The sequence below is a fragment of the Amblyomma maculatum genome, chromosome 1 (assembly GCF_055883805.1).
Source record: "Amblyomma maculatum isolate TAMU_Amacu chromosome 1, ASM5588380v1, whole genome shotgun sequence".
Lineage (NCBI taxonomy): Eukaryota > Metazoa > Arthropoda > Arachnida > Ixodida > Ixodidae > Amblyomma > Amblyomma maculatum.
In genome coordinates this window covers 111,856,735-111,875,884 of record NC_139344.1, presented here as the reverse complement: position 1 = coordinate 111,875,884, position 19,150 = coordinate 111,856,735, and the positions used below count along the sequence as shown (strand labels likewise).

The 19,150-nt window shown below is 46.7% G+C and overlaps 1 protein-coding gene across 1 annotated transcript in view; it reads left to right on the top strand.

The window, feature by feature from the left end:
• Positions 1 to 18,070, top strand: part of Arp5 (Actin-related protein 5) — a 45,685-nt gene extending 27,615 nt beyond the window's left edge. The window contains exons 16-18 of the mRNA XM_084588805.1: positions 451 to 568; positions 3,341 to 3,452; positions 17,600 to 18,070. Of these exons, the coding sequence (XP_084444931.1) occupies positions 451 to 568; positions 3,341 to 3,452; positions 17,600 to 17,802 (433 nt within the window). The 3' untranslated portion in view covers positions 17,803 to 18,070. The remainder of the gene's footprint in view (positions 1 to 450; positions 569 to 3,340; positions 3,453 to 17,599) is intronic.
• The last annotated feature ends 1,080 nt before the right edge of the window (positions 18,071 to 19,150 follow it).

The window sequence follows — 19,150 nt, the reverse complement described above, 5'->3', positions numbered from 1 at the left end:
TCCTCGGACAAGAAAAGCCTACATGTGAGGCATGCAGTGAACAGCTGACAACAAACTACATTTTAATATCATGTATGAAATTTGAGGAAATCAGGAAGAAACATTATATGTGTTTCTGTAGTGAAAACATCTCGTTTAATCCAAGCCTCTTGCTAGGAGAGAACGTCATTGTAGAAATTTCTTCCGTTTTCAGTTCTTTAAAAGAAATAAAGCTGTTGAACAAACTCTTGACTTATTTTTTAACAGGAACTGATTTACCCCGAGTTTGGCGCATGATGACCTTAGTTGCCTGTGTGCCTTAAAACCCAACACAATACAACAACATTTCTTTATTGATGAAAAGAGACTAGCTAACTAAAGACATTTAGACATAGGTGATGTTAATGAAAAAATTCTAGAATCTTCTGCGTTGCGTAATGTGGTGTGCTCTCTTTTTTTGTTTATATGCAGAGCCCCAGAAATTCTCTTCCAGCCCAGCATAATTGGTGTTGAACAGGCAGGTGTTGCTGAAACCTTAGAGTTTGTGTTCTCCAGGTACACTAAAGAACAGCAGTCTTTCTTGGCTCAGGTAATGGAGCATCTTTTATATTGAACTGCTACTTACTTGCACTTAGAACCTTTACTGTTGTCTTATTTTTGCCCTCAGAACAATGGGAATTTACATTTATATTTGCCTTGACTGGTGCTTAACATAAGTTCACAAAGTGTGTGTGTGTAGACGTCTGCAGTTTCAGCACTCATAGAGTGTCACAAAAAACTTAATGGGAAAGGAAAGCGAGAAAGTAATTGCCTTTGTTTTGGCCATGGAGTGGAGTAGTAGCTAGATTGATGAGGGTGATGTGTGTTGTGCTCATGCTGTGGCGCAAGCATGCTATAGGGTACTTTGTATTGCAATTAAGCTCCACCTTTTAAGGGTATAACACTACAGCATTGGTGGTTCTCACCTGGCAGCTCCCCTTGCAGGTCCTTGTCCACATACATGCATACTGCTGCTCGCTTAAACACTAACCCTCTTAATTTGTGCCTCCTTTATCTCACTTATAGTCATTAGTGCGCTGTCATTGGCTACCACATTATGTGAAAGACCACCCGACCTAGATACAAAACTCCGCTTTAACCGGGCTGCATGAACATACCTGCATGGCCTATGGTTAGCGTGTCTGACTTGCTAACCAAGGTTCCTGGAAGTTTCTTGTGACGTCACACAACCCGCCGGCCAGCCTTGTGCCAGGCTATGTCACCTGCCATCTACCAACTGGCAGAGGCATGCGCATGATTTTTTGCTCACAATGCCAGTGCTGGATTTTCTTAAAAAGGGGGCATTTGATTCTATCATGCTAAGTGCTTAGTAACACTAAACAATAAGTGTGGCACTGAAAACAAGAGATTTGAAGTGAGTTAACCAAGAGATTACACACTACTAGGCAAAAAAAAAAAAAAAAAAGGTGGAAGTGGCTTAGCGTAGCAAAATCCATACAACATCAAAAAGAAATAAAACGAAGTTCTGTTTATGGAAACTGTGTAAACAATCTGAAAACAGCAGAAACAAAATACTGTTTGGAACAAAGACTAAATGGAAAAATAGAGCGGCAAAGTTAAAGTGCTAGTTACAATCAAAGAACAGCCTGCTCTTTCAGACTGAAGGCGACACAAGTGTATATAATTAACGACAGATTTCACTGAACTGTTAATTTATAAAGTGAGCTGTTGGCATGCAAGAAGAACTGTAATTTGTTTTAGAGGTACAAAGTGATATTGGCAAGTATGAATGCATGTTTTCCACATGCAGCAATGCCATTGATGACAGAATTAATGTTACAGTGTATTATATACAGTCATCAACAACAGATAGCCTAACTCAACATGGCACTTCATTGTCTAAGTCCTTAGTGTAGAGTAGAGGATCAAGGAAACTTCCAAGGGAAACTCAAGGGAAGATTTAAATGGAAAAAGTAAATAAATTAATGTGAAGATTTTAGCCTAACAAGTAGCACATAGGTGGCTGTTCAGATGTATTCGTTTGTGTCTAAGCTTGTGATAATGAGATCAATCAAATGTTTCAGCAGATGAGCAAACAAGTCTAAACTTCAAAATGCGAGCTGTGAAGAAGGCCGGTAAACCACTTCGAAAGATGTACACCCGTGGACAAAAGTAGTATACTCCACACGAACTGCAACATGCATTTTTTTCAGTATAAAAAAATGTGCCACACAAAATTGCTTGGACAGGATGGCAAGTATATCGAGGAGGGTACTTTATGCATATTTCAGAAATAATTCCTTCTCTGTTGGAAAACTCTGGCGGGCAGTTTTCTCGTAGCGCGTGGAGTATACCACTTTTGTCCACGGGTGTACTTCGCAGGCTTCAAATAAGTTCTACACTTCCAAGAAATTATTCAGTTGAGTGTGAATTGTCTGTTTCAGCTTATTGTTTTGGCTTTTGAGGTAGGATGGTAAGCGAGGAAAGAAAAACAGTAATCTGATTTAAGGGCAAGGATCTCATTTGTTGCATGCCAGTAATTTGGTATGTAAACAGTTGATGATTGAGGAAATGGTGGTCAAGGCTAGATTGATTGTGGTCTGTTTTTAAGTATCTTGTTATCAAAGCTATGTGCATCAGGTGAGGGAGTTGTTTAAATTCCTCCTCTCTGGACTGCCGGAAACAGGTTTCGCTGCAGCTTCCACAGTGCTTGCACGAGGTGCACCCGACTGTCCAGTGAACAATATGGCAGCGCCCAGGGAGCCCTCAATGCAAACGTCTGTATCAGCTGATAGAGATCTGAGGGTTAGCTAATAATAGGTGACTAGTTTCAGTAATGACTACATTAGCCTATAAAATGTCATAACAGCCATCACTTCTGGAAGGGAATAAGGTAATGTTTTTATAGTAAGCACGAAGAAAAAGTGTGATTGAAGAAAGGCTCCAAATGCCTGAATTCAGAAACGGGAATGCTCTTGCTATTGGCAAAGTTTGCACCCAGATCATTATTCAGTTTATCATGTTATGAAATTTGCTGGCATTATTAATAGCGTGGATAATAGGACCTTTTTAGAGAAATTCTGTTGGTTAATTTGAGTCATTTGGTATTGCATGCTGCATTCTTTACTTCAATTCACAAACACAGGAGACTCATGCTAACAGCTCGGCTCCTATAAACTTTTTCTTCTTTAGTGCAAGTCCTCTGTGAAGCCACTGAGTAAGCTGTGGCACACTCATGCTTATTCTGCTGGTGGCTACAAGTTATGTAAGCACCTGACGAGTGCTTCCACGAAATTATGAAAGCTACATTTTAAGTGTCATTTTTGAGTGTTAAGTACTGGATCTGTTCTTTATTTTACAGAATGTGTTTGTAACAGGCAGCCCAGCGTTGCTTCCTGGCATTCGCAATCGACTCTGCACTGAACTGCTGGCCATGCGTCCTTTTCAGTCAGCATTCTCTGTAACATTGGCAAGTACGTGTAGGGAATATTTATTTGTCTGTGGCGTGTATGCTGATGCCATTACGTGAAAGAATAGTGTGATTACAAAATGAGGTGGTTATATAATTGCCACATTGCAGCTGTGCCAGCAGAATGTTTGGTCCAGACAATTGTATATTATAAATAGTTAATGTTCAGAATGTGTGGCTTGAACTTGTGCTATCAATCAGAACTGAGTTTTGTCGCACCATAGTGGTGCAGTGGTTAGGGTGCTCGACTGCTGATCCCAAGGGCACGGGTTCAGTCCAGGTCAGTGCGGCCGCTTCCTGACGGAGGGGAAAAGCAAGGTGCCCATGTACTGTGTGATGTCGGTGCACGTTAAACAAAACCAAATGGTCAAATTTTTGGAGCCCTCCACTATGTCTTCCCTCGTAACATAAGCCTACTGTATGTCACACCAACGCTCGGTGACTGTCGATGGTGACAAAGACGACGGACGTATGTCGAAAGGCGCGTGCTACAAAGAATACGGCAGACAAAGAAGAAGACGCAAGAGACTGACGTGCTAGTTAAACGGTAGACCGGAACACCGACCTGAGCTTCAACGTACCCTTACATTTGGTGGAGGCTGCTCTTCGTTCCCTCCTCTCGCGCTGGAGCTTCGCAGCCGCTATGCCTGAGGCAACAAGCCAGACCGCCACTCCATGCTCGACTGATCCCACCGCTTCCCCTACCATCCTGTGCTCTGGTGGGCTTCGCCAGCGTGACCCCAGCTTTTTCAGTGGCGCTGACGGCCAAGATGTAGATGATTGGCTATCCTCCTACGAACGCGTAAGCGCCTACAACAAGTGGGACAACACCACCAAGTTAGCCAACGTCCTCTTTTACCTGACCGATGTAGCAAATTTATGGTTCCGCAACCACGAACCCGACCCGCCCACCTGGTTGGCCTTCAAAACGAGCTTTTCCGAGGGGTTCGGCCGCCCCGCTGTGCGCTAACTGCGCGCCGAACAACGCCTCAAAGCCCGTGTTCAGAATTCTGATGAAACATTCACCAGCTACATAGAGGACATTGTGGATCTTTGTAGACGTGTTGATCCTTTTATGTCCGAAGCTGACAAGATCACCAAAATCCTGAAGGGAATCTCCGACGATGCATTTCACATGTTGACGGCCAGAAACCCGCAAACTGTCGTCGAAGTGGTTCAGCTCTGTCAGAGTTATGACGTCCTCAAGAGGCAACGAGCTTCTACCCGGCGTTCTCTCGTGAATGATCGGTTATTCGTGCCTCCGACAGCATGCGGTCTCACTTCTGAACCACCTTCCCTCCTTTCCAAGATCAAGGCCTTTATACGGGAGGAAGTGGCTCGCCAACTGTCGCTCCTCCCTGCTTCTGCCGCAACCACCCCATCGATAGATTCTGCACTTCGACGCACCATCCAGGAGCAAGTTGCAGAAGTTTTACCGCCAAGCTCTCAAATTACGCCTGTGACAGCCCTGTGATGTACACCGCTATCGCCGCCAAACCACCACCCTGCCCTGTCGCGTATGCTGCGCCGTTACCACCGCCACCACCTCCGCCCCGCCCTTATCTGCCTCCTCAACGTCCAGTCAACAATCCATGGCGGACCTCCGACAACCGCTCAATCTGTTATTCATGTGGCGTTCCTGGCCACGTCGCCCGGCTTTGTCGCCAGTGCGCGCAGTCATACCGCAATGGCCCCCGCCTGTACAGTTACAACTACAGTTCAAACTATGAACCTTCCCCTCCCCCTGTCCCTGCTGGCACTTCTACGGACTCATTTTATCCTGACCGCTCCTCCCACTCCTCCCGCCGATCGCCGTCGTTCCCTCTCGCCGCTGTGCCGTCGCTCTCCTGCTGGCCCGGAGGAAAACTAACAGCTGCAGTTCCGGAGGCAAGAACTGCGTTTTCTTCTACTTGTGCAAGTCTTCTACTTCTTTCTTCTACTTGTGTCTTCCCCGCCCAACGTTATCGAAGTGTTTGTTGATGACGTCGCAGTTCTCGTGCTTGTGGACACTGGCGCCGCTGTGTCTGTTATAAGTGCCAACCTTTGCCGCCGACTTCGTAAAGTTACGACGCCTGTTTCGAAATTTTTTCTTCGAACTGCCAGCTCACATCGCATTCAACCTCTTGCGGCGTGCACAGCTCGAATTGTTATTCAGGGTGTTTTTGTACGTCGCCGAATTTCTTGTGCTGCCTCACTGCTCTCACGAACTGATTCTGGGTTGCGACTTTCTCACCAGTCATCATGCGATTATTGATTGTGCCCGAGCCAGCATCGAATTGTCTCCGCTTTCACCGGCTGCCTCGTCTGACACACCGCTCCGCGTCGATAAGATCATCATCATCATCATCAGCCTGACTATACCCACTGCAGGGCGAAGGCCTCTCCCATATTTCTCCACTTAACCCGGTTCTGTGCTAGCTGCATCCACTTGACCCCTGCGTACTTGTTAATCTCATCCGCCCACCTAACTTTCTGCCGCCCCCTGCTACGCTTTCCTTCCCTTGGAATCCAGTTTGTTACCCTAAGCGACCATCGGTTATCCTCTCTTCGCACTACATGTCCTGCCCATGTCCATTTCTTCTTCTTAATTTCCACTAGAATGTCGGTAACTTGAGTTATTTCTCTGACCCACTCTGCACGCTTCTTATCTCTTAATGTTACCCCTACCATTTTTCGTTCCATAGCCCTCTGGGTTGTCCTCAACTTAAGTAGAACTCTCTTGGTTAGCCTCCACGTTTCAGCGCCATAGTTGAGTACAGGTAAGATGCAACTGTTATATACTTTCCTCTTTAGCGATACTGGTAAGCTGCTAGACATAATCTGCGAGTGCTTGCCAAATGCGCTCCATCCCAATCTTATTCTTCTTGTTATTTCCTTTTCATGGTCCGGATCTGCGGTTACTACCTGTCCTAAGTAGACATACAGTTAAAACTCGATTTAACGAAGTTGAGGGGAGCCGTGAATTATTTCGTTAAATCGAGAACTTCGTTAAATTGAATGAGGCATTTCTTGGGCACATAATTCAGTACATTCGATTACAGTAAAACCTCGTTAAAACGTACCCGCTTAAACAGTACTTTAGTTTTAAAAGTGTTAAAGTCAAGTCCGCGACTGAGCACCCATTGAACATAATGCATTTTGCATCCGCATAAACCGTACCAGCTTATCGCGGTCGTATCGGTTAGCACGTACCATTTTCACTTTTCGTCGCACTTGCGCGTGACGAATTCACGCCGGTAGCACCGACCCAAAGGACGGTTCGACTAGCGGCGCAACAATCTTCCCTAAATACCGCCGACGGGACGGCAAGCCACACAGCTAATGACAAATTGGCGCCAAAGTTGGTAATCATACAACTAGCGCAATCTTTGGGGGTCCGTATGGTCATCGTCATGACCCCCCGCGCTACTTTCGAGTGGGTAGCGCCAACACCACGACCGGCGCCGCTAGCGCGTACGAAAAGAAACAACAAAAATTCTTACTCGACAAGAAAGGCCCGAGGGGACTACAAATTTATTTTCTGCCAAAGTCGGTGAACTTTGTAAATTTTGGGGTGCTGTCTACAAAATAGACCAAAAATTAACACTTTTTCACCCTTATTTCTCGAAAAAAGGTTCGTTAAATCGGCACAGATCACGGAATCGGTTTCGTTATTTCGGGTTAGTCAAAGCATTGAACCCTATGGGCGTCTGAGGGGGAATTAGGATACCTTCGTTAAATCGAGATTTTCGTTAAATCGGGTTTCGTTAAATCGAGTTTTGACTGTATTCGCCTACTACTTCCAGTACTTCGCTACCTAATGTAAACTGCTGTTCCTTCCCAAGGCTGTTGAACATTACCTTAGTCTTCTGCATATTGACTTTCAAGCCTACCTTTCTACTTTTTCTGTCTAGGTCATCAATCATTATTTGTAGTTCATCTCCCGAGTTGCTTAGTAAGGCAATGTCATCAGCAAATCGCAGATTACTGAGGTATTCTCCATCTACCCTTATCCCTAACTGCTCCCATTCCAAGTCTCTGAATACTTCCTCTAAGCAAGCTGTGAATAGTACTGGGGAGATTGTGTCTCCTTGCCTAACACCTTTCTTTATGGGATAAGATAACCGTGGCCGAAGATGCTGACATCCCCGCCTGCTCTACCGTCCTCGTGCCCGTTTCCTGCACCTGCTTTTCTGGTTCGACAGTTCTCTTCACTCCGACTCATGCCGCTAATCGTCGCCATTGCTTAGTCCTGCCTTTTGCCCTTCTGACTTTCTGTGGTGGCTACAGCGCCATATACGTCTCTAACCCGTCGCCTTGTCCGTCAACGCTTCGTGGAGAACGTCTTGGTCATGTCGAGTCCTTTGATGACGCTATGACATCTGCCGTCTCAGAAGACTCAACCCCACTTCAGCTCGATACTATTGACTTGCCTGCTTGTGTACAGAACGACGACTCCACTGCAGCTTTTTCTGGCTGTCTGGATGCCAGCCTTTCAGCAGATAACGCGATCAGCTCGTCAGCTTGCTGCGGTGCTTCCGTTCCTCATTCGACCTTCCTCGGACATTTTTGGGGCGCACATCCGTAGTCACTCACTGCATTGACACCGGTACGCACGCCCCGGTACGCCAGCGCCCTTATCGGGTATCGGCTGCAGAATCTCAAGTTATCACCGAGCATGTTAATGAAATGCTTCAGCGTGGCATCATCCAGCCTTCGCACAGCCCTTGGGCTTCTCCAGTTGTTCTCATGAGGAAAAAGGATGGCTCTATACGGTTCTGTGTTGATTACAGGCGTTTGAACAAGATAACGCAAAAAGACGTATACCCCCTTTCATGTATTGATGACGCTCTCGATTGCGTCAAGGTGCCGAATTCTTTTCATCTCTGGATCTTCGCTCGGGCTACTGGCAGGTACCCATGGCAGCTGATAATTGACCAAAAACCGCTTTTGTGACACCTGACGGTCTCTATGAATTTAACGTCATGCCGTTTGGATTGTGCAACGCGCCGGCCACCTTCGAGCGCATGATGGACACAATTCTGTGCGGACTCAAGTGGCATGACTGTCTTTGTTACCTGGACGATGTTGTCGTGTTTTCGAAAGATTTTATGTCACATTTGGACCGTCTCAAGCGTGTGCTAAAGTGTTTGACTGATGCCGGCCTGCAACTAAATTTGAAAAAGTGCTGCTTCGGGGCTCGTCAGTTTCCTATTTGGGACACATTGTTTCGAAAGACGGTGTTCGTCCAGATCCTGCGAAACTCTGTGCAGTAGCTGAGTTTCCACGCCCAACTTCCCTAAAGGAGCTGCATAGTTTTATCGGGCTGTGCTCGCATTTTCGTCGCTTTGTCCGCAATTTCTCTTCGATCATCTCGGTGCTGACTGATCTCCTTGCCGGTGACGCCATTCTTTCGTCTTGGACATCCGACTGTGATGAGGCCTTTTCGACGCTTCGGCACCTTCTAGTATCTCCTCTGATTCTCCGCCATTTTGACCCTGCGGCGCCTACCAAAGTTCACACTGATGCCAGCGGTGTAGGTCTCGGCACTGTCCTTGCACAACGAAAGCCCGGCAACCCAGAGTATGTTGTTGCTTATGCCAGCCGCACCTTAACAAAGGCTGAAAAAAATTATTCTGTAACTGAAAATGAGTGCTTGGCCATCATTTGGGCCTTTGGGAAGTTCCGCCCATATCTCTACGGTCGTCCCTTTTCTGTTGTTACGGACCATCACGCACTCTGCTGGTTGTCCACCCTTAAAGACCCATCCGGCCGCCTTGCTCGTTGGGCCCTCCACTTACAAGAGTACGACATTCAGGTCACCTGCCGGTCTGGCCATAAGCAATCTGATGCCGACGCCCTGTCTAGGTCACCTCTTCAATGTAGCTCTGACTCGACAGCTATCACCATAAGTGACTCATCTTCGTTAGAAATTGGCGTCATGCCCATTAAACAAAGGCAAGACCCTTGGATCGCTTCTCTTCTCACTCTTCTGTCTACACCTTCTCTGCGCCCAGCTTCACGAACGCTTCGCCGCCAAGCTCGTCATTTTTCCATCCGCGACGGCATGCTTTACCGCCGAAATTACCTTTCCAACGGACGCAAGTGGCTCCTTGTCATTCCTCGGCACCTCCGTTCGGTAATATGCGCCGCTTTTCACGCTGATCCTCATTGTGCCCACGCCTGAGTGTTGAAAACTTACACTCGTCTTCGCCTCCGCTATTACTGGCAGGGTATGTACCGCTTCGTGCGTCATTATGTTCGCGCATGCCAGGAATGCCAACGCCGCAAAAACCCTCCACACCACTCCACCGTTCCGATGCAGCCCTTGCCCTGCCCCAGCCGACCATTCGATCGTGTTGGTATTGATCTTTACGGGCCACTACCAGTCACTCCAGCTGGTAACCGTTGGGTCATCGTGGCTGTTGACCACCGTACCCGCTACGCAGCAGAAACATCTTTACCTTCTGCGTCGGCGCCAGACGTTGCGTCTTTCGTCCTGCACCATCTCGTTTTGCGCCACGGTTCACCTAAAGAATTGCCCAGTGACTGTGGCCGTGTTTTTCTTTCCGAGACCATTGAAGCCTTTCTTCAGCAGTGCCGCATTGTCCACCATTCTACCTCGGCCTACCATCTGCAGACAAATGGCATGACGGAATGTTTTAACCGCACCTTAAGTGGTATGCTGGCCATGTATGTCGCGTCTGACCACTCAAACTGGGACCGGCTTCTCCCATTCGTCACGTACGCTTATAATACTGCCATACAAAGCACGACCGGCTTCTCCCCCTTTTTCCTTCTATACAGCCGTGAAACCACCTCAACTATGGACACGATACTTCCTTATCGCCCTGACACCTCCGAAGTGACCACCGTCTCTCAAGCAGCAGCATATACAGAAGAATGTCGCCAGTTCGCCCGATCATTTACAACCCAGAACCAAGGTCACCAGCAGTTCCTTCGCGCACCGTCTTGTCCAGCTTCTTCATACAGCACAGACTCCCTCGTGTGGCTTTGGGTTCCTACCACCCCCTCCGGCCTCTCTACCAAACTTGCTTCCAAATACCATGGCCCATATCGGGTTATTTGCCAGACCTCTCCGGTGAACTACGTTATAGAACCGCTTGTATCGACACCGGATATGCGTCACCGCGGGCATGAAACAGTGCACGTTGACTGCCTCAAGCCCTGTTATGACCCGCCTGTTGTGTCCACACCATGAGTCGGCAGGATGCCTCCTTTTTCTCCCGGTGATAATTGTAGTGTCACACCAACGCTCGGTGACTGTCGACGATGACAAAGACGACGAGTGTGTGTTGAAAGGCACATGCTACAAAGAAGACGGCAGACAAAGAAGAAGACGCAAGAGACTGACGCGCTAGTTAAACAGTCGGCCAGAACACCGACCTGAGCTTCAACGTACCCTTACACTACAAAGTTTTGAAAGTTGCTGGTATGGATGAGGCGATGTAATGGATGATGCCACACCATGTCACTTGCCAACCTGCTGGGGTCATGCTTATGATTTTTCGCTCACTATGCCGACAGTGCTGGAATTCCTGGAACTCAAGACCATTAACGCTGTCACGTTAGAACACCCTTGTACTGTAATGCTAGTGAATGGCAGAAAGGACCTCAGGTTGTTAAAATTAATATGGAGCGCTCCACTACAGTATCTTGGAGCCCATGTGCAGGTCTAGGACAGATGCAACATAGCAATCAGAACTGTCTCTGTATACTGTATATTTAAAGAGATGCGTAAACATAAATCTTGTTCTCCCATAAAAAGGTTAAGTTTGTGTTGCGCCGTGGTTGCAAGATATGTGCCATGTACTAGTTTGTTGGTTACAGCTGTAGTGTACTATATTAGGGGCATGGGGTCAAGAAAAGGCGGCACACATTAAAGGCTGTTTACGCCGATGCCAACACATGGCGCTTTCTTTACCTGGGATGCACATGCTTGCTTATAGCAGTTTATCGAGTAGTTGGTCATAAGGCAGGCACGTGCCTGAAGTTACTTTGGGCTCTTTGACGTATATACGAGATATTTATGTAAGAAATGCAAACAGTTTGTGTTCTCTTGTGGACCCCAAAACATTGTGCTACAGACGGCATGAACGCAAATTCGCTGCACCTCACATAGGCATGCGGAAAGTCTGATTGCGTAGGAAACACACGTACACAGACAGAAAAAGGTCTTATTTGCAATGATTCACATATATTTGCGAGAAAGTGAAAAAAAAATGCATTGCTTGGAATCACTTCTGTGGACTTCACACAGTCTTTCAGAGCTTAATAAGTTTTGCTGTCTTCCACAATGCGCTATTTTCGCTGTTTAGTCCTTGGATAAGGAAGTGCAGGCATGTTGTAAGCACATAGAAGGAGATGACTCATGCTCACCTCTTTGTGCACACAGCACTCAAAAGCAGTAGAATGAATACATATTTGCTTCACAAGCGATGTCGCATCGGAGATGCTTTTGGCTTGCACTTCTTTGATCAACGCTGAAACATTCTGTATATAAATTTTCTAGTGTAGCGATGAAGCAGTATAAATCTTTTAAGGGACACAAAAGCCCACCCCGCTCACAGTGTTGTACATTCATATGGAAGATATAGTGTGCAGCTGCCTTATCTGGATCCACATTAGAATATCTTTGCAAGAGGCACAGTTAAATTTCAAGGCACAGTGCCAGCCACGTATCCTGCTATGTAATAAGTCTTGAATCACTCTTTTAATGACTAATGGCAAATGCTTTGTGTTAGTGGTTCTTCATTATGAGAGAAGTCTCACCTTTGTCTAATTTATCTTGAGCAAGAAGCTTATCTGTGGCTTTAGGGGTTATAGTTCTGTCCTTGTCATGCTCATTGACGAGTGAAGTTATTGTTTCGGGAGTGGCGGCACCGACAATGCTCCAGGGAAGGCCATAAAATAAATTCTTTCAATGATAAGGAACTGCTCTGGAGAAGGATGGGGATTGTATTCGCTGGACAGCAGGATGATTCCAAACAACTAAATGCTCAACAGGGTCTGCACTCATATGCGAAGCTTGGTTTGGTTTATGGGATTTAACAGCCCAAAACAATATGGGCTATGAGAGGCACCACGGTGGAGGGCTGCAGAAATTTCTACCCCCTGGGGTTCATTAACATGCGTTGACATTGCATAGAAATGTGTGCCCTGCTTTTTGCCTCCATCAAAAAATGGCAGCAATCGAGCGCCCTAACCACTGAACCACTGCGGCGGGGCAAAATGCGAAGTCATTAGGTACTCAGTTCAAGCAGCTCACTCAAGTACTGCCGCAATGGCAACGTGCTAGCAAGGGTAACTTTTAAGTTCAGTCACTGTGGACACATTTACAAAGTAAGGTCCATTTTCCAAGTGTGCGAGCTTTTCATTTGTCAGTATAGACCAGAAAGTCCACAAGATTGCAGCTGTTAAATATGCTGGTCCGAGAGCTTCAGCAGATGCCATTATCAACTTGCTTAGCTTCTTGAAAAGGAGGCAAAAACACGAACATTGGATGCAAGGCTAATGCAGAATCAGAAAGCAGTAAATCATGAATACTGTCACGTAGTGGTGACAAGGCCGTACATGCCAAAAGAAGACACAGGCGTAATGGTACTCTTTATTGGGGCTGACTCGCGCCTGCAAAAGAACTAAGCAACTCGGCAGCGGCGATAGCGACAAACGTGCTCGTCGGTCGTCAAACAAAGAATGCCCGTCACACTCGTCAACGCTCAATTTAAAGGCTGCTCAGAGCAATCTAGATAACGTCGCAAACAGCTACCAGCACAAGCTGGAACATTGTAGAAAGACACACGAGTGGCCGGAATCTTCAGGACAGATCTCGGTGCATCTTGCGCTACAACGAAACTGATAAAGGTGTGACTCGAGACATCGAGCATTAACAAACAAAGAGTACAGAACTAATACGCGATCCAGAATCAGAGTGATAAGGCTGTATGGCGGCGGCTGTTAAAAAACAAAAATACAGTTTTTAAGGTTTTGCGACATTATTCCCCCCTTAAAAAAAACATCGCCTCGATGTTCCAAAACAAAGCAACTTAAACATAAACACTGCAAAGTTTAAACACCACAGATTCTTTAACGCGCGTAATATGGCTTCATTCGTACATGTACAATTTCTGGGCGTGCGCGTCGCCGTTGTGATGCTGACGTTCCGTCGGGAATGACTTCATAGTCCAGTGGTCCGACGCGGCGAATGACTTTGTATGGCCCAAAGTATCGACGCAACAACTTTTCACTTAGTCCGCGACGGCGAATTGGTGTCCAAATCCACACTTGGTCTCCTGGGTTGTACTCTGCACGGCGTCGTCGTAAGTTGTATTGTCGGCTGTCGGTGCGCTGTTGGTCTTTAATACGCAGACGTGCGAGCCGTCGGGCTTCCTCTGCACGCTGCAAATACGCGGCGACGTCAAGGTTGTCCTCGTTGGTTACGTACAGCAGCATAGTCTCTTGATATATACTTCTCTTCAAAATGCAGTCCGCACATGGCATCCTTCATTTCAGAGTGGCTTGTCTTTGTGGCACAAGTTGAGCTCCCATGTGCTTAACTTTGTTATCAATATCAGGTACCCCAGATATTGATAACTTCGGAGCATCCTTCACTTACTGTGCCTGGTTCTACATCCAGCAGCAAAACAATTCGGTACAGTTCGGTACGCAGCGGGGCCCGGCCGAAAACTGTGGCTGGGAGTCCGCAGAGGCGGCGCCAGAGACAGTATCGAGTCAGGTGCTGGTATGGCACAACACCAGGGATCGCGGGAAGTGGACCACGTGTCCAGAGGGCCCGCGAGTCCGGCTGAAACCTGCAGGCCAGGATAGCCGCAGCCATATGTGACTGCTGACTGGTCTCGCCACGGCTGCCCCGGGTGAATGTGCCGAACAGGATACAGGCAGCTCTATCGCAACAGGCGGCAGCGAGACGATGTGCAGAGGCCAGTAAGCCTGGGTGGCTCCGGTGAACCTGCATAACCAGAACGCTCTCCACATGCCTTTAAAGAAAGTCGTAGGAGGGAGCACCGGCGTCCGCACGGGCCTCGTGGCTCCGTGCAAAGCTCACTAGCAAAAAGGTGTCATGCAGCTGTAAAATGCAAAGTTCAAGTGAACAAAGCCCTTTCTTGAGTTGAACGAAACTGCTCAGTTCGTGCGAGGATACCAAAAAAACAAAACAAAACAAAAAAATCAAAAAAGAAAACAAGTGGGCAGCAATGTACGCCCGCTTTACAACACCACGGTCCTGGCGGTCCTTTCTTCTGGCGTGGTGCAGGCAGCTACGGAAGCCTTAGGCCTAACGACCACTATTACAAAGACCGTCTTCAAAAAAAAGAAGAAAACAACCCGGAAAAGGATTACACACACACAGCCGCGAGCGAGGAGACATCAGCACAATGGGTTGGTCCTATTCCGCTCACCGCACAAAGCGGATTTGTGATCGGCGCCCACCGTCGCGGACGGTGTCGGAACGCCCGGTGCTGAGCTGCAATACCAGCAAACTCATTGTGGCACCCGTGGCCCCAGGCCACTCGGCTCCCAGAGCCTGCGACTCCCGGAGTCGCAAAAGAGACAGATGAGAAAATACGTACAGAAAACTCTGACCACTCACGCGGCTTCCGTACTCATTCGCTACAGGCTTGGCGACTATGCGGGCGCTAGGCCTTGCGCTCCCTTGATGTGGTTTTCAAACTGAAGAAACTTCTCCAAAGGGCACAAAAAAAAAATGCGCTGAGCATGTCGAAAAGTTCAAACATGCTGCAGCAAAATTCACCTCGCACTCAAGAAAGCATGCCACAGGGCCTAGCAATCAAAATTCACTCTAGGCATAGCACTTGTCATGTCCGAACAAAGAACGTCCCTTGCCACGAACAAACAGTCGTCCAATGTTCCAAGAGCGGCCCCACGTTGGGCGCCACATGCGGGATTTTAATAGGGGGATAAATACGTTTTCCCCGCTTGGTCACGGCTGACAGTCAAAACCGCCGACCCCACCCAGTGATCGCGTGTGCTACCGGCTGCCTGGATCTAGCGGCACAACAAGCGCTGGTCCAGCGAGCTCGTGTGGCGGCCCAGACCAATGGAGTCCCGGAATAAGGGACTCCACCTAGTATTGTAAGGGGAGCGGCCCACTAGGGGTGGCTCTCCAAGCAACCTTTCCTTTTGTAATAAATGCTTTCCACCACCACCACCACCGAGCGCATGCTGACCACTGCGGGCCGTGCTCTTGGGAACAAAGGAACAACACGTGCTGACAACAAACAGGCATTTATTACTGCAGTAACAACAACGCCAGCTAGCAATAAAACACACTGATGAATACAGATCGTCTGACTCACCAGCAAGGCTACATGCGAATGTTCGCCCACGCTAGGCAGGGGACAAACTCCGAGGACGGACAAGACTGGCAAGCGGGATAAGTCCCGCGAGGCTTCACCTCGCCGGTGACTGCAGAGTGCCGCGAGGAGACGTCCGCTCGCGTCCAGTTCCCGATGCCGAAGAGAGTTGGCTTTGTCCGCGCGACGCATTGAGAAGATAGGGGTGGCGCTCGTGCTGCCGCGATCTCTCGATAGTTAAAGTAACTACCGCAGGGGGAAAAGCCAACTTTAAAGGGGACGATGGGAGATCGTTCCCCACAGCGTGCTGCGCACATCTCGCACATAGTTATTACGATGCATGCAATGCAACCATTTGCTCAAAACTAGCATTTTTTTTTTTCATACGCATTGAAAGCCAGAGAGGTAAGTAAATATTCATAACACAGACAGAATTCAAGAGAAAATTTCTGATGCTAATAATTGGTCAACATTGTCCTGTCGCAGGATTTGTGACTCAAGTCCAGGGTGAAAGTTTTCAGTTTTTCTGACGAACAGCGGAGAACCCTTAATTTTTGGAGAAACTTGAGAGGTTCGCTGATCACATATAAGCGGGGAAGGTTACATTGTATGTCCGCAGTTCATTGGCCAGTACGTTCAACTAGTGGACATAGCCAGATAGTGTGCTAGAATGCCCCTTTGATGATGGGGCTCTATTATGAGGGAGGCGAGGGCTTAGATCGCGCGCCCTGTCCAGTCGCCATAACCATGTGGCTACAGCAAATGAGCAATGGGAACCCGATGGCGATTCCCCGCTCTTGAGATAATTCTCCCTTTACTGAACTGAACAGCATGAATTCTCCTTTCAACTGAAGAACATTAAGAGTCTTTGAGAGTGCATTTACTTCAAGGCAGAGCGCGCTCCTCGTATCCCTGCTGGTCGGCAGCTGTTGCGTGTGGCCAGGTGGATCGATGCGGTGCCAATGCCAAGTAAAAGGTGCAGCAGAGATGCCGCGCAGTGACACGGGCTTTCGGTGCTGCCTACTTCATGTGCTTCACTGGCGCAGGCCTTCCCTTGACCCAGTACGCCTAATCTAACACACTGTATGTACAACTTTGGATGTGTGCATTGATTAAATTGGTTAGTGACAAAGCACTAACATATTTGTATTCGTCCATTCCTTCTTCTGACCACAGTCTTTTATAAGGTGGCTGTAATAGGTGTGAGTCTGAGCCAACTATATTATATTTTTGGTGCTCACGATTACTTACCCACTCATGCAGGCTGTTTAGTCATAGAACTGGAGTGCATTATAGTGGCCTATTAAGTGAAGGAAACCTTAGGGCGCAGGATACCTCCATCTGTATTTTATAGCTGTTTGGCTTTTTGTGACTGTTCAGCGTTTGTTTGGCAGCAGAAGTTTTTTTTCTGCCCAAGGACTGTGGAGTTGGAAATAGAATATTTTTTTTGCCACCATTGAATTCAAACGTGGCCTGTTGTTGAAGACATCCAGAACATTTTAGACTCCATGATTATTTGAATGTGGATGGCAATGCAGTCAAGCCTCAAAGATCTGCATTAAAAAAAAAAAAAGGGGTAATGGTGGCATCACAGCTTGTGTGTGAAAATACCTGGTGATGGTGATGTCCTCTGCCTCTTCTAGCTTGTGTGAAAGCAGACTTTTTATCATTAGAGTGTTGTACTCTGTTTATACACGCGAGCTTGAATTTATCGTCAGCGTTGTTTTAAAATGTCTTAGGTGCCTTTTATTACTGAGTATGTTTATAATTGTATGTGTGCTGGCAGATGCTTAAATGTATATATAATTTTTTTTTCCAGAAAACCCAGCCTTGGATAGCTGGAAAGGTGCTAGGCAGTGTGCTGTTCAGAGAGATTTCCTCAACAAGTTTGCCATCAAGAGGGCAGACTATGAAGAAAAAGGCCCCGACTACTTGAAAGAGCACTGTTATTCTAATGTCTCAAGCTCACCTGTTGTGCCATCGCCTGCTAAGACCTTGACAGTGCAGTCAAGTACATTATGAGAGACAATGCAACCAGTACATAGGGTTGCTCAAACACAAGTTGTATACACATTTTTTTGTAATCTAGTTTGCAATTAAGAAGCGCAGTACTGCTTTATGAATTGTCTCCTTTCCTTGACTGCATGAAATTTCAAGAACTATAAATGCCACTAACCAACTTTGTGTGCAGCATAACTTGTAATGCCAATATCTCTGTAAAATAAACTGGCCTACATATCTGTATTTCTTATTGTGCGATGCCAGTGCATATTAAAGAACCTCAGGTAGGTGCAATCTCTGGAGCCCTCTACTACGGTGTCTCTCATAGCCTGAGTCACTTTGGGACTCTAAACCTTACAAACCAAACCAAAACAAAACAAAACATTTTTTTTGTTCCTATTTATTCCCTGTGAATGTAAAGTAGCTTGTGTGGTGCCATGACAGACCTTGTTGTGCTTTACTGAAGCTGTAGTGCTGACAGCACGGTTCTCACACTCAACCAGCATAGCACGTTTTGGCTAAGTTTTAGGTTAAGCGTAAGCATAGCTTAGCAGAATGCAGCAAAATGAAGAGCATGTAAACACATGGAGACAGAGAAATTGACTTGAACTGCCGAGTTGTTTTAAATTATATATGTAACCCTTCAAAAAGCCAAGTTAAAACCTAGTGTCTTGGAAGGAAAATCACTGTTTATGTCCTGAATGATGCAGACTACGAATTTGGAGGCTTCAAAGTTTTACGTTTTTTTAACTGTAGCGTGATGATGGAAGTTATCAAAATTTGCTAATTGTGCCTGTTATGATACATTGCCGCCCTTCTGAATGAAAAAGAGAATTGAGCATAAACTTTTCTTACTCATTTCAGCCCTGTGCAGGGCTGTTTCAAAGTCCATTTAATTGTGTTAGGTGGTTAATGCTTTTGGGGACCGCGCTATGGGAAATAAGTCATATATGACCAATGGTTTTCGATGTGCTGCCAAACATGAGTTTTCGTATGGTGAAATACGTTTAGCAGATATTATGACGGCTATAATATTGGTTTCCATGTAGTTAACTTTTTCCGCAGGTTACGACGTTGAAGTAGTAATTATTCGGAGCAGAGTGCTCTTAAATATCAACAAAATAACAAAATGCCGTTGAACTTGTGCCAGAACCTGCTACGAATTTGGCAGGCTTCGTGCGCTTCTGCTGCTTCTACCGGGGAACTTTTTTTTTTATGACAGCAGCAGCAAAGAGTACTAAGACAACTTTGCGAGCCCCTATTGTAGTTTAGATGATAAATAAGGCAAATATTAGGCTGGAACTTCAACGTCGGTACCAACGAATTGGCAACCTATCCTAGGATTTCAGCAACAAAGTAAGTTCAGGCA